Source organism: Zea mays, chromosome 3 (genome assembly GCF_902167145.1).
Source record: "Zea mays cultivar B73 chromosome 3, Zm-B73-REFERENCE-NAM-5.0, whole genome shotgun sequence".
Classification (NCBI taxonomy): domain Eukaryota; kingdom Viridiplantae; phylum Streptophyta; class Magnoliopsida; order Poales; family Poaceae; genus Zea; species Zea mays.
In genome coordinates, this window is record NC_050098.1 from 208,604,935 (window position 1) to 208,623,646 (window position 18,712).

General features: G+C 49.4%; 1 protein-coding gene across 3 annotated transcripts; it reads left to right on the top strand.

Annotated features, from left to right (window-relative positions):
- Positions 1 to 673: 673 nt before the first annotated feature.
- On the top strand, positions 674 to 5,609 carry LOC103651267 (Protein PLASTID MOVEMENT IMPAIRED 1-RELATED 1). Of its 3 annotated transcripts, none has more exons than XR_564650.3 (3): positions 674 to 3,098; positions 3,188 to 4,581; positions 5,108 to 5,609. XR_564650.3 is itself a non-coding variant. In XM_008676885.3 (2 exons), exons 1-2 carry the CDS (start codon positions 805 to 807, stop codon positions 4,329 to 4,331), a joined length of 3,438 nt encoding a protein of 1,145 aa, XP_008675107.1. In that variant the 5' UTR covers positions 674 to 804; the 3' UTR covers positions 4,332 to 4,768. The 3 variants fall into 3 exon arrangements, 1 of the variants encoding a protein (XP_008675107.1); XR_564651.3 differs by having other exon boundaries at positions 5,125 to 5,609; XM_008676885.3 differs by lacking the exon at positions 5,108 to 5,609 and having other exon boundaries at positions 3,188 to 4,768.
- Positions 5,610 to 18,712: the final 13,103 nt, after the last annotated feature.

The window sequence follows — 18,712 nt, forward strand, 5'->3', positions numbered from 1 at the left end:
CCGAGGCTGAGGTCGAGACCTGGGGTCGGGCGAGGCGGAGCTCCTGTTGCGCCCGAGGCTGAACTCGGGAGTGGCTGCGACTGTTGTTAGTCTTTCCCTGGTGGTTGGCACAGTAGTCGGAACGGGGTGAATAGTGTTGTTTCCATGTCAGAACGATCAGTGAAAGGGCGAAGTGACTGCGGTCACTTCGACCTTGACGACTGAGGCGCGCGTGTCAGGATAAGGTGTCAGGCGATCCCCACATTAAATGCGCCTGCGATACGGTCGGTTGGTAAGGCAATTTGGCCGAGGCCGCTGCACGACAAAGTTTGCCTGAGCTAGGCTTCGGGCGAGCCGAGGGTGCGCCTACTGCCTGTGGAGGCCCTCTGGCGAGGCGTGAATCCGCCCGGGACTACTGTTTCTGCCCGAGGCCAGGCTCGGGCGAGGCGAGGTCGCGTCCCTTGACAGACGAGGCTTTGACTTAAACCACGCTTATCAGTCTTTATGTTTGTTCTTAAAACGTTTTTCAACCGTGTTTAGAAGTGTTGGGTACCCCTAATTACAGTATCCGACAATAACTATCTCTCATATATTTTAAGATAATATACAAATATATTATATATATAAATATATAAACTTAATTAGTTTTATCTAAACTATAATTAGGAAAATAAAATTCAATTCCAATAAAACAAACGGAGCCTAAAATTAAATATAGAAAATGCTACGGGTCACCGGCCGCGCCTACCTCTTCAAATCGCCTCACGAAAATCCCCAACCAGACGCATCCCAAAGACCCAAACCCAAGCGCCGCCACTGCCAGCCATGTCGTCTCGCTTCCACCACGGCGGCGGCGACGACCACCGCGTGGGCGACGCGGGCGACGCCGCCCTCGCCCGCGACATCGTCACGCTCCACAAGGCGCTCTCCCTCGACCCTTCCACCCACCGCCGCCGCACCCTACCACTCCCCTCCCCATCCCCCGTCGTCACTGAGCAGCCGCGTAACAAGCCCCGTCTCAAGCCCTCCTCCTCCTCGTCGTCGTCGCGTAAGCTCCTGCCGTCCACCCCTAACTCCTCCTCCGCTTCCACTTCCTCGTCCTCGTCTTCCTTCTGGAAGAAGTCCCTGACTGCCATTTCGCACCTGGGCCGCCGCCGCCTCGACTTCGCGTTCGCGCTGCATGTGCACTCCGTCAACGGCCTCCCCGCTGCGCTCGATGGGTCTGCGGTCTCCGTACGCTTCCGCCGAATGTCCGTGTCCGCCTCCACCCGCCCCGTCGTGGCGGCCCTCGGCGCCGCCGCGTTCGAGGAGGCGCTCACGCTGCGGTCCCCGGTCTACTTCTCCCGCGGCGCAAAGGCCGTGGTCAAGTACGAGCCCCGTTCCTTTGTTGTCTCCGTCGCCGCCTCCACTCTCGAGCTTGGTAAGCACGAGGTCGACCTCACCCGCTTGCTCCCGCTCTCGTTCGACGATCTCGAGGACGGCGGCGACTCCGGCTTCGGGAAGTGGAGCAGCAGCTTCCGGCTGTCCGGCCCCGCCCGCGGCGCGCGGCTTAACGTAACCTTCTCTTGCTCGCTCCTCGCGGGTGGCGTCGGCAGCGAGCAGCACAAGGCCGTGGAAGTGGCGGGGGTGCGGCGCGGATCGATGGCGCGGCCGGTGTCAGTGCAGGCACCAACGCCTGTGCCCGCGCGGAGCAGGGACGTGAGGGTGCTGCACGAGGTGCTGCCCAGCTTGAGGTCTGCCAGGTCGCTGCCTTTTGTTGGTGATGGGGGTCTTGATGCGAGGAAGGAGGAGGTGGCAGCACTGGACTGCATGGAGGACGGGTCTCCGGAGGCAAAGCACTGCACATCAGTAGAGGTTAAGAAGGGGGACTTGGTGCGCCCAGATGGGGATTGCAGCACGATGGAGTTCAATGTTGTTGGGCATGGAGTTGAGGTTGCTTCATATGACCCACAAAGGCTCAAACATGTGGAAACCAGCAATGAGGCTGATCAAAATGAGGATCCAGGGTTCAAAATTGACGAAGAGGTATCATTCAAGCCTGTGCTAGTATGTGGTGATGTCGCTGAGGATCAGACTGTTGGAGTGAAGACTGAGGTGGCAGTCTGTGATGTTGCTGTTCAAAGGGAGAATGTGGAAGACAAACATGATGGAATAATCAAAGCCAATTCACTGCCTACCTCTGCTCTCGAAGCAGAGGATCAGTTGGGAGCAGATGTAGAACTGGAGGACCTGGAATGTATTTTGAACGAGCTCTTAGTTGCTAAGCCGGAGGAATTTGAATCACCAGTAGTAGAAGATAAGTATTCTAGGCGATTGAGTTGCACAGCTGATAGTTACAAGTCTGACAGTAGGAAGGGCAGATCACGCAGCATGGATATTTCAACAGATTCTGTTGCTAATGAGTTCTTGGATATGCTTGCAATAGAGCATATCCCATTTGGGCAACCCTCAGATAGTGATCCCGAGTCACCGAGGGAACGACTTTGGAAGCAGTTTGAAAAGGAAGCACTAGCATCTGACAAAGCTATTCTTGGTTTGGACTTTGATGATGGAATTGAAGGACCTATTTGTGAGAATGTTGTGGAGGATTTCGATCTCTCTGCAATGATACATGAGGCTGAGCTCGAGCTTCAGAATGGAAGTCAACCCATTGATACCAAATTTCGAGCTAAGTCGCTGGAAGACGAAGAAACTGAGGCCTTAATGCGTCAATTTGGGCTAAATGAGAAGTCCTTCCAATCTTCTCCTCCTGAAAGTAGAAGTGGGTTTGGTAGCCCCATTAACCTCCCACCTGAGCAACCCCTGGAGCTACCACCATTGGCTGAAGGTTTAGGTCCATTTATTCAGACCAAAGATGGAGGATTTCTGCGATCAATGAACCCAGCCCTGTTCAAAAATGCACAAAACAGCTGCAGCTTGGTTATGCAGGCTTCTTCCCCGATTGTACTGCCGGCAGAGATGGGATCTGGGATTATGGATATATTGCATGGTCTGGCATCAGTTGGAATTGAGAAGTTATCAATGCAGGCAAACAAACTTATGCCCCTAGAAGATGTTAATGGTAAAATGATGCAGCAGATTGCCTGGGAGGCTGCTCCAGCTCTGGAGTCTGCTGAAAGGTTTGTAATCTTCTTTTTTCATGCTTGTTTGTGCTTTTTCTTACTTTATCATATGCCTTGCTTAAAGGTTTTCTCTTTTATCAATGCAGATATGACCCGTTGGACTATCATAGCGTTGATGCTTTGGTAGGAGGGGGTGGAAATGCTCCCTCCAGTAAGAAGAAGAAATGTAGGTGTGCTGATCTTTCATCATCCTTGGGTGGGGAGAATGCTTCAGAATATGTTTCACTTGAGGACCTTGCACCATTAGCTATGGAAAAGATTGAAGCCCTTTCCATTGAGGGTTTGAGGATACAATCTGGCATGTCAGAAGAAGAGGCACCCTCCAATATCAGTGCAAAGCCTATTGGGGAATTTTCATCTCTGCAAGGAAAGTGTGCAGAGAATACCTGGTCCCTTGGTTTAGAGGGAACTGCAGGGTTGCAGCTTCTGGATGTTAAGCAGAGTGGAGAAGAAGTTGATGGATTAATGGGCTTATCCATCACTCTAGATGAGTGGATGAGGCTTGATTCTGGGGTGGTGGACGAAGAAGAGCAATACAGTGACCGGACATCAAAGATACTTGCTGCTCACCATGCAAAATCCATGGAGTTAGCTGCTGAGAATCGGAATGGGGACAGAAAGAACAGGAGATCTGGTAGAAGATGGGGCCTGTTAGGAAATAACTTTACAGTTGCTCTCATGGTTCAACTCCGTGACCCACTGCGCAACTACGAGCCAGTGGGCACACCAATGCTTGCATTAATTCAAGTTGAAAGGGTTTTTGTACCCCCAAAGCCCAAAATCTACAGTACTGTCTCAGACAAAGGCAACAGCGAGCAGGATGATGAGGAACCCAAGACCGAAAAGGTTCCAGATAAGGCATTGGTCACGGAAGAGAAGGCTGAGGAATTAGAGGATCCCATTCCCCAATTCAAGGTTACAGAAGTGCATGTCGCTGGTTTCAAGAGCGAACCTGAGAAGAAGAAACCATGGGGCAATCAAACGCAGCAGCAGTCTGGCTCTAGATGGTTGCTTGCAGCTGGAATGGGCAAGGGAAACAAGCATCCTCTGATGAAATCCAAAGCTATAGTGAAGCCAACCAAAGAGGCAGCTGGTCAGGCAGGAGACATCCTCTGGAGCATTTCTTCACGTGTTCATGGAGCCGGGACCAGGTGGGGCGAGCTAACAGGAAGCAAGAGTCATTCACGGAACCCAAATATCATGCTTCAAAAGGACAAGAGATTTCGGTGATGGCTTGGTGGTCAGTAGTTAGCGCTGGGAAGGACGGACGGTTGGTCTATCTCATTAGAAAGGGGACGTAGCAATTGGAATGTCCTTGGTGGATTGTGAAACCATGTACATTGAGTTCTCTTGCATAGGATCAGTACTTTTTATATGCTGCACAGTTCGTGATCGGTGTTCCTTCCGAACTCTCGTGAGAACCGTGCATAGAAACTGTTGTTTCTTTTGCCACATTTAAGAGCAGCTTCTGCCTCTGAAGGTGCGACACTTTCTTCCTTTGCAGGCCGTCATAGTCTTCATACATCTCTTTTAATCATTCGGCCGTAGTTTGGTGCGCTCATCTCATATTAGTTTCTGCTGTGTATAAGATGAGCACAACAGACTCAGATCAGTTTCTGATCTCGCAGTCACAGTGTTCAGGTGATCAGATCTTGTCACTGTTTTCATGTTTCTTTTTCCTACAAAAACATGCATGCCGGCCTGCCACAGCAAAGGTGGGCAGGGCACACGCGTTGTGACTCACGAAAGGCCCTTTTATTGGGCAGACCCAGTGCTGGAGTCCCTGTGACCTAGTGGTGACTCATAATTCATAAAGCTCTTGCCACTGTACTCAGTGAGACAGACTGGTGAGGCATGGTGGTCCTCCTATTTATTTTACATTACAAGTGAAAAATGGCCGTCAGTTTCTTTGAATGCTAGACTGATAAGGGACACCTGTTCTATTTTAATTTTGTTTTTTTACCATCGCATGAATTACTTGCCATCTTCTTTTTATCGTTTCATAGGTCACCACCTTGTACAGATTTGCAGCGCTGGGCAGAGGTCAGTGCGGCAGCGTTGACGCCCCGTGGCTGTGATGATTCTATCTACGAGGGTCCCCATGATCCATAAAAAGCTTCGTTGGTTGGACGCAAGCTTTGTCTAAGGAATTTGCGGGTCGTGTCTCGATCGACAGCTCATCAAACCATCATTCGGCACAGGGACAAAAGAAAAAATGGATGGAATCTGTTCTCGTGATAGCCTCCCCCGTCTCGTTCTACACTTCTACTCATGCATGCCATTTCGTCCGGCTTTGTCGCAAGCCCAGCTGCCGAGATCAAACTAGGGCTGGAAACGAGTCGAGCTCGGCTCGGTGTGGCTCGGTGCCTGAATGAGCTCGGCTCGGCTCGTCCATTCCACGAGCCGGTGAAAGAGGCTCGGCTCGCGAGCCATATTTTGGTGCTTTTCGTTGCATTATTTGGTGAATTAACATTATATAAATTTGAAATATAGAATCACCATTCTACATTATGAGTAAATTAAATTATAACTTGTAATATATTCATCATCAAAGACTAAAAAATGAGCTATTATCCATAAAATTATCTAATATTCATTATTATTCCATAAATTGACCATTTTTGCAAGGCTCGCGAGCCGGCTCGCGAGCCGGCTCGCGAGTCGGCTCGCGAGCCGGCTCGCGAGTCGGAACGAGCCGGCTCGGCTCGCTGCAAAAACGAGCTCGAAGAAGAGACTCGGCTCGTTCGAGGCTCGCGAGCCGCTCCGAGCCGAGCCGAGCCGCTCCGAGCTCGAGCCGGCTCGCGAGCCTCGAGCTAATTTTCCCTAGATCAAACAGCGGTGCACCGGAGTCTGGAACAAAAGCTGGTACTCGCTGCTAGGTTGGTGGTAGTTGCGTTTGTTGGTCAGACTCAGATGCGCCGCGCATGGGACCATGACGCGGGTGGCAGCCAACTCGGCCGCAGCTTTCTCGTACACTGGCTGGCTGCCTGGCTACAAGTGGTTTGTTTGCTCGAGAGCGTAATTTCCTGGCATCTGATAGGAGGGTGACATTTTCAGCTTGCAGAAGCTGCAAGCAAGGGTAGCCATCCATCAACCAGCATGCTATTTTACCACTTTCAATCATCTGAGAACCAAGAATTGCGGTATTTTAATCTGGGTCCTGAAACTGCCTGCCAAGATAACAAGAACCTTTCCGGGTTCCCAAGATAATCCCGTGGAGAATTCCAAGTGTGCTGTAGGATAGCTCCAGGCCTCCAGCCTCCAAGAGAATACCAACTCGAATCTGTTTTCTGTTCTTACAGTTGCAGCGACCTCCTCCTCCCATACTTAAAGAGGCAAAGTACTGTGGATTGAAATAGACGGCACGCCTGCCACAAAGGACGCGGTGGTTGCGCATCGTCGCGGTGGCGGTTGGTTTCTTACCTTCTCCGCGAGCCACTTTCCCTCCCCCACGGCGTACCACTTTTCCCACAAGTACATCAACCAGTAAGGAACCCATGAGCTAGCGGTGACATGGTTCAAACTCTGTGGGTACTGGTCGTCGCACCGCCAGTACAGCAAGCACCATGGTCACATGGTGTAGCAAGCACGGCCTGCAGCTGTTGAAACTTGAAGACCCGTGGGATGGCAATCAGTCAGCCATGCTGGGCTGGGCTGCTGCTGCAGACTGGCCGTTGCGGCGACGCCTAACGACTGCCTCACGTCTTGGACCAAGAAACCTGTGGCAAGGGCGAATTTGGCACAGCACAGCACCGAGCTGCTGTCTGTCGTGATCACTGTTCCACCATCCAGCGAAATAGACGTGTCGCGCCTGAGCTGGAAGGACGAGGATGCGGCCAATATTTTCATCCGCACCGGGCTCCATGACAGGCGAGTACTACTAGCACGCAATGCAAGCTAGGAAGAAGCAAACCGTCATAATCATGCTTTCCCGTCAAAACGCTTGAGATATCTAGAATTCATCAGGAGTTTGCTTACGCCGTTTTCAGTAATCAGCTTACCCCGTTGATTAATTAGTTGGATTACGTTTTGTTCATTTTTGTCTTGAGAATGTTTCAGTAGCAATCAAATTAATTGGTGCAACCGTGCAACCAAGACACAAGGATAATAATAGGAGGACATTTTAGAATATACCAATTTTTTAAAACAACCCTCCTACCTCTCTATGTATATTTTTAAAAAGATACTCTCACTTCCAATCTTGTGTCTTGATTGCACCAATTCATTTGGTTGCATTAGATACGTTCCCGTCGTGGCATTGGGGAATCGTGGATTCATAATTGAGATACAATGTACAATTATGTATGAGCAAGGATATGAACACCTTATTCTTAGACTATCTCCAACAGGTCCTCTAAGAGTGTGTTTGGTTTGAGGAATGAAGTGATCCATCTTCTTCTCAATCCTCACTTTTTTATTTGGTTTGTGGAATAGAATGGGTTGATCCATCACCACATCATTCCTCATAAGCTAATAATTAGTATATATATGAGGAGTGGGTTGATTCCACCAAAATTGATAGAATGAACTTATGATGCATCACCTCATGAAGCATAGATTGACTCCACAAATCAAACACACCATAGAGAACCCTATACCTTAAATTTTAGAAAAGATTTTCGTCCTCTATGTGTTCAGCAGCGTCCTATAAATGGATCCTCTATATATAAAGATTCTCTCTCGTCTCTTCTATCCATTTTAATACTTTAAATAATAGATTTAACAAAACAAAAATATGTACAATACATTTAAGAGTACGACAAATATGTATGTATAAAAACTAAAAATAAAATATGTCTCTAATATAAGTATTTACGTATAGAGGACGAGATATAGAGAACGCTGCTGGAGAGAAAATAATCTTTTAGAGAAGACTGTAAATGACGAATATAGAGGATGTTGCTGGAGTCAGTCTTATACTAATACACAGGCCCGCTCATTGTTTTGGAATGCACCTACTCCCTTCGGTGTCCTACTAATTATTGTTTAGGACAACGACACGATCTCTAAAATATAACTTTGGCTAATGTTTTTTTAATTAATCTTAATGCATTTAGATTTTTATAAAAGTACTTTTTAAGACAAATTGGTACATCTAAATATTAGGTTTCAAAACTAAATAACAAAATAATTATTTGTAATCAAAATTTTATAAGTTTGACTCAAACTTTGTTCAACACGACAAATAATAGTACACGGGAGGGAGTCGACATTTAAGCCCCTTAATATTTTTTTATTTTATCTCTAAAAATATTAGTACAATAAAATAATATAAGAGCAATATAACAATGTTATAATTAGTATGAATATTTTAAACTATTAGGAATTTGATACCTCATTTAACACTATGCAATATCTCACAACACAAATAACTATGTCGAGCATTTTTTTAAATAAAATCATTAAGAATAATGTTTAGGTCAACATTTGCCAATATATCCTTCACAATGGAACATGCAATCAAGCCCATTTAACATTTCCTGCGTTATAGTTGATCTTATGTAATTTTTCAAACAACTTTAACTCTAACAAAACCTTTTCCTGCTAAGGATACCGTCACACAAGTATGGTCAATAAAATCCGATATACAATACAGACATTTGGATAATAGTCTGGAACGTTACAAATTGAATAATCTTAGTTGCTGACATCAATCCATTTGGTAAAGTTACTTGCAACACTTGTAGGGCATGTTTGGTTTCCTACCTAAGGCGCCACAATCTGCCTAACCTTAGGCGCTTGAATTGAAGAACTAAGGTTAGGCAGAAAAGTTTGGCACATTGTGGCGTCTTAGGCACCAAACCAAACAACCCCGTAATTCACCGATAGACTCATTGACATCAACAATAGATGAGTCATCATGAGTAAAAGTTTTTTTTTATAAAAGTACTACAACACTTTCTCATGATCATCCAATATTTTTAATCTCTTTCAATTTAATAAAAAATTAGATAGGTTTTTGAATATCTTTGTCTACTCAAATAGACTATTTAAAGAATCAAGTGTCGTATAGATCATGACTAACTACAAAGGACTCTATAGCTAATAGTGATTTTTCTTTATTTTTATCATTTTGTTCACTAAAATGTTCTTCCTTTTTACCTTGATGTTTTTAAGAAATATTGGCTATACATGCATCTCTCCTGCAATTTGTTTTGCAATATCACTGTTGTGACTGAATCCTTTATTTCTATACTTTTTAAAATATGAAATGAATCCTTTATTTCTTTACTTTTTAAAATATGAAATGACCACTTTAATTTGTTCAAGTGTTGCATTGTAACACAAAAAAATTGGAGTATAAAATTTTCTTTGCTTCATACTCAAAATTTAGTGTTACTCTCTCTTTTATCTACTCTTTTCTTTTTCCTAGTAAAAATATCCATCCAATAATAGACGACGACGGCCAGGTGACAGCCCGCTGGAATAGCTCCTGCGAGGACTCCGTCAAGCACGACATCGCCTGCAACTGCAAGCTCATTGGCGCCAGGTTTTTCAGCAGGGACATGTTGCTCAACAACCCGATGGTGGTGGACGGAAACTTGACATGCGACATCGAGGGCCATGACAACTTCATGCCCCGTGCCAGCATCTTTGGCTATGACACCAGCACCGCTAAAAGCGGCACGCTGCGGGCGCGCATCGCCACCTAAAAGGTGAGAGCACCTAGAGGGGGGTGAATAGGTGATCCTGTAAAATTAAACACCGAATAGCCACAAAACTTAGTTATAGAGGTGTCAGTGCGACTAAGTAGTTTTGAGGCGAGTTCTTGTGGACAAAACAATCACAGAGAGAGAGCAATCACAAGAGACACGCGATTTTATCCCGTGGTTCGGCCAAGTAACACTTGCCTACTTCCACGTTGTGGTGTCCCAATGGACGAGGGTTGCACTCAACCCCTTTCAAGTGATCCGATGATCAACTTGAATACCACGGTCTTTTCCTTTAGTATATTTTCCCGTTTGCGAGGAATCTCCACAACTTGGAGTCTCTCGCCCTTACAATAGAGATCAAAAAGAAGGCACATAGTAAGGTTGGGAAGAGCAACACACACAAAATCCGCAGCACAACCACGCACACAAATCACGACTTGAGCTCGAAACACAACACACGGAATTCGCAACTCAAATGGAGCTCAAATCACTAACACAATGAAGCGAATGCGCGGGAGCAAAGTCTGGATGCTTTAGAATACTTAGAGAATGCTTGGGTGACTCCTCCATGTGCCTAGGGGTCCCTTTTATAGCCCCAAGGCAGCTAGGAGTCGTTGGAGGCAAACTTGGAAGGCCATCCTTGCTTTCTGTCGAGTGGCGCACCGGACAGTCCGGTGCGCCACCGGACAGCTACTGTAACCTGTCTGGTGCGCGATTGCCTTCCAAATCGGGCACAGTCGACTGTTGCAGCTCCGGGCCCGTTGGCGCACCGGACACTGTCCGGTGCACACCGGACAGTCCGGTGCCCCCTGCCGACCGTTGGAGCTGCCACGCGTCGCCCGCAGATTTCACGGCCGACCGTTGGCGCTGGCGACCGTTGGCTCACCGGACAGTCCGGTGCACCACCGGACAATCCGGTGAATTTTAGCCGTACGCCGCTGTTCCTTTTCCCAAGAGCGACGAGTTCGCCGCGGATGACTCACCGGACAGTCCGGTGCACCACCAGACAGTCCGGTGATTTTTAGCCGTACGCCGCCGTCGAATCCCAAAAGCGGCGAGTTCACGCGGACCAGCCTGGCGCACCGGACAGTCCGGTGTGCCAGAGCGAATTGGAATTTGGCTGCACACAGCCAAGTCTTTTGCAATTCGGTTCTCTTCTTCTCAGCACTGTTTCTAGCACTTAGATAACCTCATTAGTATTCAAAAACAAATGTACTACGTCTAGAAATATACCTTATGTCTTGATTTGTACTTCTCATTTTATTTGGCACAAAAGAACTTAATCAAACGTGTTGGACATTTAATCACCAAAACATTATGGAAATGGCCCAAAGGCACATTTCCCTTTCAATCTCCCCCTTTTTGGTGATTTATGCCAACACATCAAAAAGCAACCAAAATAAGTGCAACATCAATGCAAATGAGGACCAAATCATTTTTGCACAAGATTTGACATATTTGGATCATTCTTTGCCACCACTTGGTTTGTTTTTGTAAATCAAATTCATTTTTCTATCTCTAAGTCAAACACGCTTGTTTGGGCACAAAGAGAGATATTCCAAGAGAAAAATTGATCAATTGCCAAAAACTCCCCTTTTTCCCATAATCAAAATTCTTCCCCATAAGAGACCCAATTTTGCAATTAGAGTATTTTGACAAAATCAAATTCTAACTCTACTATTTTCAAAATTCTCAAGTGGTTGGCTGATCCATTTGCTTTGGCCTTAATTTCTCCCCCTTTGGCATTAAGCACCAAAACGGGATCATTTTTGGCCCCCTTAACCCCATTGCCTCACCAAAATGTCAATTAAGAGCAAAAAGCAATGAAATTTCAAGTATGAACTTGGAAGTAAGTACACTAATACCGGAGTGCAGTGGAAGACTTTGCATTGTCCAAGTTCACTGTCGGAGAGTAAATCTCTGGCCAGGTGGCGGAGTGCACCCGCCCTAAATCCTGAGATGAGGAGGGGCTTAGGCGTTTTGCATCCACAAGGATGACTACCAGCCTTGTGGTGGAGAGAAGCGAGCCGGGCTGCGGCCTCCCCCTGCCCTCAGCTTCAAGGATGTTCATCATCCGTGCTGGGGAGGAGGGCGAGCCGAGTGGGAGCTTCGCCTTCCGCGTAGGCTGGTGGTCCGCTTCTTCCTCCAGCATTCGGGGGAGAAGGGCATTCGCCGGCCTTGCGGAGGAGGCGAACTCTGGGCACGCGGGGTCGGCCGTCTGTGGCGTCGTCAGCTGCCGCGTGCCTGGCTCCCCGGCCTGGGTGGCTCTGGTGCCGCCTCCGGCGCTGCCTCCTGCCGCTGGGGCGGAGCGTGGCTGCCCGTCCACCGCACGGGTGACGGTCGCGCCGCGCGCGGGTTGGCCACATCCACGGCTTCTCCCGCGCCATCGGTCGCACCGGGAGGTCGTACAAGACGTCGTACCCCCATGGTGGCGGCGACGTTCTTGGATGGTCTTGTCCCCACTCCCGCAGTGAGGACGGGAGCGAAGACCTCTTCGTGCGTGCTGGTGTAGCCGCTGCCCATCGGTGCAGAGGTGGTCGCTGCCACTGGTGGGGCTGATGTGGTCGCCTCCACTGGTGAGGTTGCCCACTGCAGAGGTGGTTGCCTCCGCTGGCGAGACCGTCAGTGCCACCTGTCACCGGACCTCCGTCCCTTTGGCTTTAATGGCCTCGCTGTCACCCCCATAGGAGAACGGGGGCGAGGACCTATTCGCAGTAGCGCTCACCCTGAGGTGATCGCTGCTACTGGCGAGCCGCTCGGAGCAGAGGTCGTTGTCGCTGCTGGTGCAGAGGTGGTCGCCGTCGTTGGTGGGGCTGTCCGGAGCCAGCTTCCAGCGCGACTCTTGCTGGTGCAGCGTAGTTCATTCCTGCAGAAATGGAGCTGGGGTCCCGCTTGTAAGGGAATGTAATGACATTTGCTTGAAAGCAAAATGTAATAACATATGTACGCAGGATTTTAGCCTGGGAAGCCAAGTTGTGTGTCCGAACCCCCTAGATGGTGGCTTCAAGTACTAAGACACCTGCCGCAGGGCGGTGGAGTATGCAGGCTCATGGTACGGGACCAAGCTGAGCGACTACATGGTTTCCAGACCCCCCAGGAGACAAGTGCCTGTTCTTCAGAGCCAGACCTCCAGGTTGTTGGACGCACAGGACTTTAGTTTTAAATACTAGGACACCCGCCATGGAGTGGAGTGTGCAGGATTTTAGGTACGGAACCAGGCTAACCGGCCACACAGGCTCTGGACCACCCTATGGAACGGGAATCCGTTCTTTAGAACCGGCCCCAGGCCTTCCCCTGTTTTTGTAAAGAAACAAATATTGCCTTCTAAGCAGCATTTAACACTTATCTGTGTAACACATGTTCCTGCTGTGTGCGATGTTGTTGACTCCTCCTTAGTACCTGGCCCCCCGCCTCGGATGCAGGCTTGATGTGTTGAGGTTGGATACCAGCGTTTCTGAAAAGGTTGTCAACAATCCTCAGGAGGCAAACTCGCCGGGATCTGGATTTGTACACAACTTTTAGCTAGGAAGCATTAGTAGTACACCCCATAGGGTTCTCCGTCTGACATTAGTCGTCCTTTGATACATGCTCGGGACCTGCAGGTTTTAGTCCGGGTGGCCAAGTTGCGTGTCCGGACCCCCTTGGGTCACGGTTCTAGATACTAGGACACTTGTCGCAGGGTGGTGGAGCGTGCAGGCCCATGGTACGGGACCAGGCTGAGCGGCTGCACGGGCTCCGGACCACCCCAGGAGACTAATGTCTGTTCTCTAGCTCCGGTCCCGAGGTTGTCGGACCCGCAGGACTTATAACTCTAGATACTAAGTTCCCGTCATGGGGTGGCGGAGCATGTAGGCCCACGGTACAGGACCTGGCTGAGCGGCTACATGGGCTCCGGACCACCCTATGGAACGGGGTCCCGTTCTCTAGAGCCGGCCCCCAGGCTGTCGGACCTCCCTTCTTTCGTATCAGGGGCCCTAAACTGCAAGCCTGGCTGCTCAATTCGGATGTCGCCATGTCAGACAGATGGAAACCATACGGGTGGGTTAGCTAAAAGGTATTATCTGAAAGACTGCAAGGTAGGACCATGGAGCAGCAAGATGGAACTATCACAAGAGCACAACTGAGGGGGGTGATTTCTCCTTATAACTTGTCGTGCATGTGTGCAGACTAATAGGCCGGGTTCATGGGGGCAGACCCCACTGGGTTGTCGTACATGTATGCGTCATTTAGTTAAAAAAAGGTAAAACAGACTCGACCCCTTAGTCTTGCTCTATGGATAGAACTTACAGAGATGTTTGGCACCGGGGTAAGGTACTCCTCCAGTCGTAGCTAGATGGTTGCCCCTGGGTCGGTACACTCCCGTCACTTCGAAGGGTCCTTCCCAGCTGGGGGAGAGTTGCGGAGCCCTCCTTGGTATGGTACTTGTCGTGGGGCTAGGTCCCGACCCAGGGTTCCCGTCTGCATTTGACACGGGGAGCCCTCGTCTCTGGCTGTGGTCACTTCTGCATGTACCTGTCTGCAGCCCGGACCCGTGGAGGGTCCGGAAGGGCCTCCGGAGGAAGGCGTGCTTCAGCTTCGTAGACCGGGGAACACGGGGTCCGTCCGAGGTCCGTCTAGTTGTCTTCACCAGAGTAGGAGCCTCCGGCGAAGATATCCTTCAGGCCCCCCTCGGGCGACTGATACACGAGGTCCCGCTCAGCCACGGCCACCTAGCCGTTGTCCACCTTTTCCTTGCCGGGGCGGCGGCGAGGCGGGGAGCCGTCTTTGGAAGACTGCTCGCGCCGCTCGCTGACGTGTTTTGCGAGGTCAATGATCTCGCGGCACTCCGCAGCGCCATGGCGACCGTTCGGGTGCACAGGGCATGAACCGCTGCCACCTCTCTGTGGTCGTGGGCGTTTGTTGCGGTCGCCCTGGCCTCCGGTCGCTGCTGCGACCACTAGAGCGGTGGACCGCGGCTTCTGGTAGTCGCAGTCCTTCTTCTTTTTCTTCTTTCCGTCCCGAAGGATGGCCCCCGAGCCACCCGACTGGGCAGCTCCAGTTTGTGGGGCCGAGTGCCATGCACGACCCTCGGCGGCTCTAACGCACTTGTCGGCCAGAGCGAAGAGTGTGGGGACAGTTTCCACGTCATGTGTGGCCAACTTCTCCAACATTTTTTTTATCACGTACTCTCTGTCAGAAGGCCGTGATGATAGAAGCATCAGAAATACGAGGTATCGTACCTCGCACCTTGGTGAAGCGGGAGATGAACTTCCGGAGGGTCTCCCCTGGCTTCTGCCTCACTGCATGGAGGTGGGCCTCCACACCGTGCTATTGGTAAGCACTGGCGAAGTTCGCCACGAACCGCGCACAGAGTTCTTCCCAGGAGTAGACTGATCCTGGGGTGAGGTTCATGAGCCAGGCCCGGGCCGGTCCAGACAAGGCCACATGAAAATATGTTGCCATCACAGCGGTGTTTCCACCTGCTGCTGTGATGGCGGTAACGTACACCTGCAGGAACTCCGATGGGTTCGTCGTTCCGTCGTATTTTTTCAGCAGGTGCGGCCGGAACTTGGGTGGCCAGGACGCCACGCGGAGATGGTCCGCAAGAGCGGCGCAGCCCACATCGGCCAAGGGGACACCCGTTTGGGACCGGGTGCCCACTGGTGTCTGCGGTGCAACCGCAGCAAAGTCTTGATCGAGGTTGCGACCATCGATATTTTGGCGGCGCTCGCACGCCCTTTCCAAGGATACCCGGGCGTCCTCTCTCGCACGCCTGCGGTTGAGCTCTGCCCAGAGGTCGTTGGTCTATGCGCCCCTCACTGAGGGCGAGCGCGCAGATGCTGATGCCTCATGTTGGCGCCGGGATGACCGCGTCTTCGACCTGGTCGAGGTAGAATGCGCCATACTGAGCAGTCGGTCGACGTCATCCCGCCATTGCTTCATGGCTCCTGGTGAAGCCGTGGAGCTTGGAGGGTGTCGCGACAACTCCCTAGCTGCTAACAATGCCCCCGGAGATGCCCTTGATGGAGTCCAGGACGTTTGCGCTACCGTGTGCTGTCGTGCGGCGTGCACAGCAAGGGTGACTAGTGCTGGGCGACTAGGAACCTGCGGTGTGGAGGAAGCAGCTTCTCCCTCCACCGCAAAGTCAACCAAAGTCTCGGCGCGGTGCTCAATGATCTGCACCATCATGCTTGGGCAAGGGATCAAGCAAAAACCTAATGCCTAGGCCCCTACCTGGTGCACCAAATGTCGGAGAGTAAATCTCCAGCCGGGTGGCGGAGTGCACCCGCCCTAAATCCTGAGATGAGGAGGGGCTTAGGCGTTTTGCTTGATCGTTGGAATGAACGGGAAGAACTCAAGAACACACAAGGATTTAGAGTGGTTCGGGCCACCGGAGCGTAATACCCTACTCCACTGTGAGATGTATTGCTTGTGAGCTTGTATGAGTTTGCGAGTCTAAGGTGTGGCCTAAGATTGCGTGTGTGTGTAACGTCGCATGCCTCCCCTTTTATAGCTGAAGAGGGCCGTGTACAAAGGGACTGGGCCCCGACATGTGGGCCCAGAGACATAAAGAATATAGTGCTTGGAGCCTACTAATGTCTGTTGCCGAGACAATCTTCTTATGTCCTGGTGCCCGAGATCTGCGTATACTTGGCGTGCAGGGGAAACTTCTTGTAGAAGGGAGGATGAGTATAGCGCGCCACTCGGCACGGGCGCACTGTTTTGCCAGCAGACTCAGCAGACACGCCACCTGCTGGATGACCTTGACGCCGCCTGCCAGCGGATGGGACGTGTAGCACCCAATATTCTGATTTTAGGATTAGTAAAATCTTTCTAAACCAAAGTAAAGTGACCCTGATGAATATTTACACTTAGGAGTTCACCCCTTCTAAAAATAAATAGTAATATTAAAATAACGTCAGTCTCTGAGTTTCAAGAAATAAATAAGAAGATCCTTGTATGAGTTAAGATATTCATAAATGTTCTAAAAACGTTTAGTTTAAAGTCTCTTAATAGAGATTATTCCTTAAAAAGTATCTTCTATTAAAATAAATAAGTAATGAATATTGGTGCACTTTTAATTGGACCACACGCAATGTGGTATTGCGTTTGTATATATTGTTTGTGTATATGAACTATATATTTAAAAGTATTTGGATAAGTGAATAAGATAAATGAATAAATAGTACAAAATTCTAATTTACATGCTCGATCATTATTGAATGATGCATTTTTTATCTTGGAATTTGAATTGAAACAAAAAAACAAATTAGAAAAGGAAAAGAAAAAAAAGAAGAAGGCCATACCTGTTGCCGACCAGGCCAAAAAAACGCTCTCCGTTTTTTTTTCCTGCTGTCCGCAGCATGCAACTGTGTGGGACCCACGCAATTGAGCCCCCTTCTCCCTCCGTATTGCTCGCATCCATCGTAACAACCTCACGAAGTGCTTAATCCAATCCTCCACCCACGTCGTGGATAAAAGCAAGGCCATGACACCCTGCGCATATCTGCCTACCCATGCGGTCCTCCCCCAAACGTCTTCATCATGGACGAAGCCAAGAAGCTGCCAGCGTTGATCCACACATATCGTTCGGTCCTCCTCTGGCGCCAAGAGATTTGCTGCCGATGCCGCGATTCACGTGCTGAACCAGCGTTCCGTTGCCGTTTTCCTGGACCGATGGCTAGTATTTATAAAAGCCGGAGGTCGGGTTTCCTTTCCCCATCTATCCTCTGGAAGCAAGCTTCTGTCGACACCGTGGGAGCGGGTTAGAGTGCGGTGCGGGGGAGAGAGGACCGCCACATCTTGGGCTCGCCGGTGCTGCCCTTCTACACCAGTGGGGTGGTTCTGGGGCTTCGCCAGCACGCGGGGAAGCTTTGCCTGGTTCGTGCGCATCGGGGTTGTGGCCGGAGCCTGGGTAATTTCTCGACGGAATTTTGGCCTCCGTGGTGTGGCCACCGAGCACCGCAGATTGGACACGTGATCGCATAACAGAAGGTAAATAACCAATTGAATCACTTCCCCATGTCCTTTCAATCGTATTTACGCAAATTGGGGCGGAAACCAGGCAACGGGGGCACCAGTGCGTCGTGCTCCGGCGGGATTCCGCCGTGCAGACTGGGCGGCGCCGTCGCGCTCTGGTGTCGGGCGGGGAGGATGCCTCGTCACCGTCAGATCACTTGTGGGCGGTTGAGATTAGATCGACCCATACCCCTTCACTCGATTAAATCTGTGCCGTCGGTTGCAGGCTTTGCGGTCGAGATTGGGTTACGGCGTGGATGCCTCACGACCATCAGATCTTAATCTAGCGGCTGTCGTTGGATACTGAGTTAGGTTTTATAAAAAAATCTAATCGCAACCGTTAGATAGAGATCCAACGGCCCAAATAGCCCGATACCCCTTCGCCCTGGCCTATTTGCTAAAGAGACCCCGTAATCTTTACAAATTAACCCGCCGTCCGATTCGGATACAAACTGAGTCTTAAGACAATTTATGAGTTAGACCTCGGGTTCTCTGTTAATGTTTGCGCAGTCCAGAACCTAAAAGAAATTCGAGATTAAATAAGGAAAAATGGAATTTTAGTATAAAAATAAATCTTGAAACTTATTTAATTCATAGAAATTCCATTTTTACTCCTTTTTAACCCATTCCAGTTGCAATAATTTTGTATTAATATTGTCTATCAACTAATAACACTGTTTAGCCATGAAACTTGAATTAAAATTGTTCATTAGGATCAATCTATTCTAAGTACCAAATAATTTCGGAAATTTATAACTTAATAACCGTAGCCCCGAATTTAGTGGTTCTTGTTTCTACGATCTCGTAGCTTCGCGTAGATTATTAATGCGCAGTTTATCCTTATGTTTGGTGTGATGTTAATTTTGCCTATACATGTTTGTCTATATTGCTACGTTTAGCGGTGAGGACACGAGTCACCTGAAGAGCAAGTTGGTACCTGGAATCTCAAGTCCCAGGCAA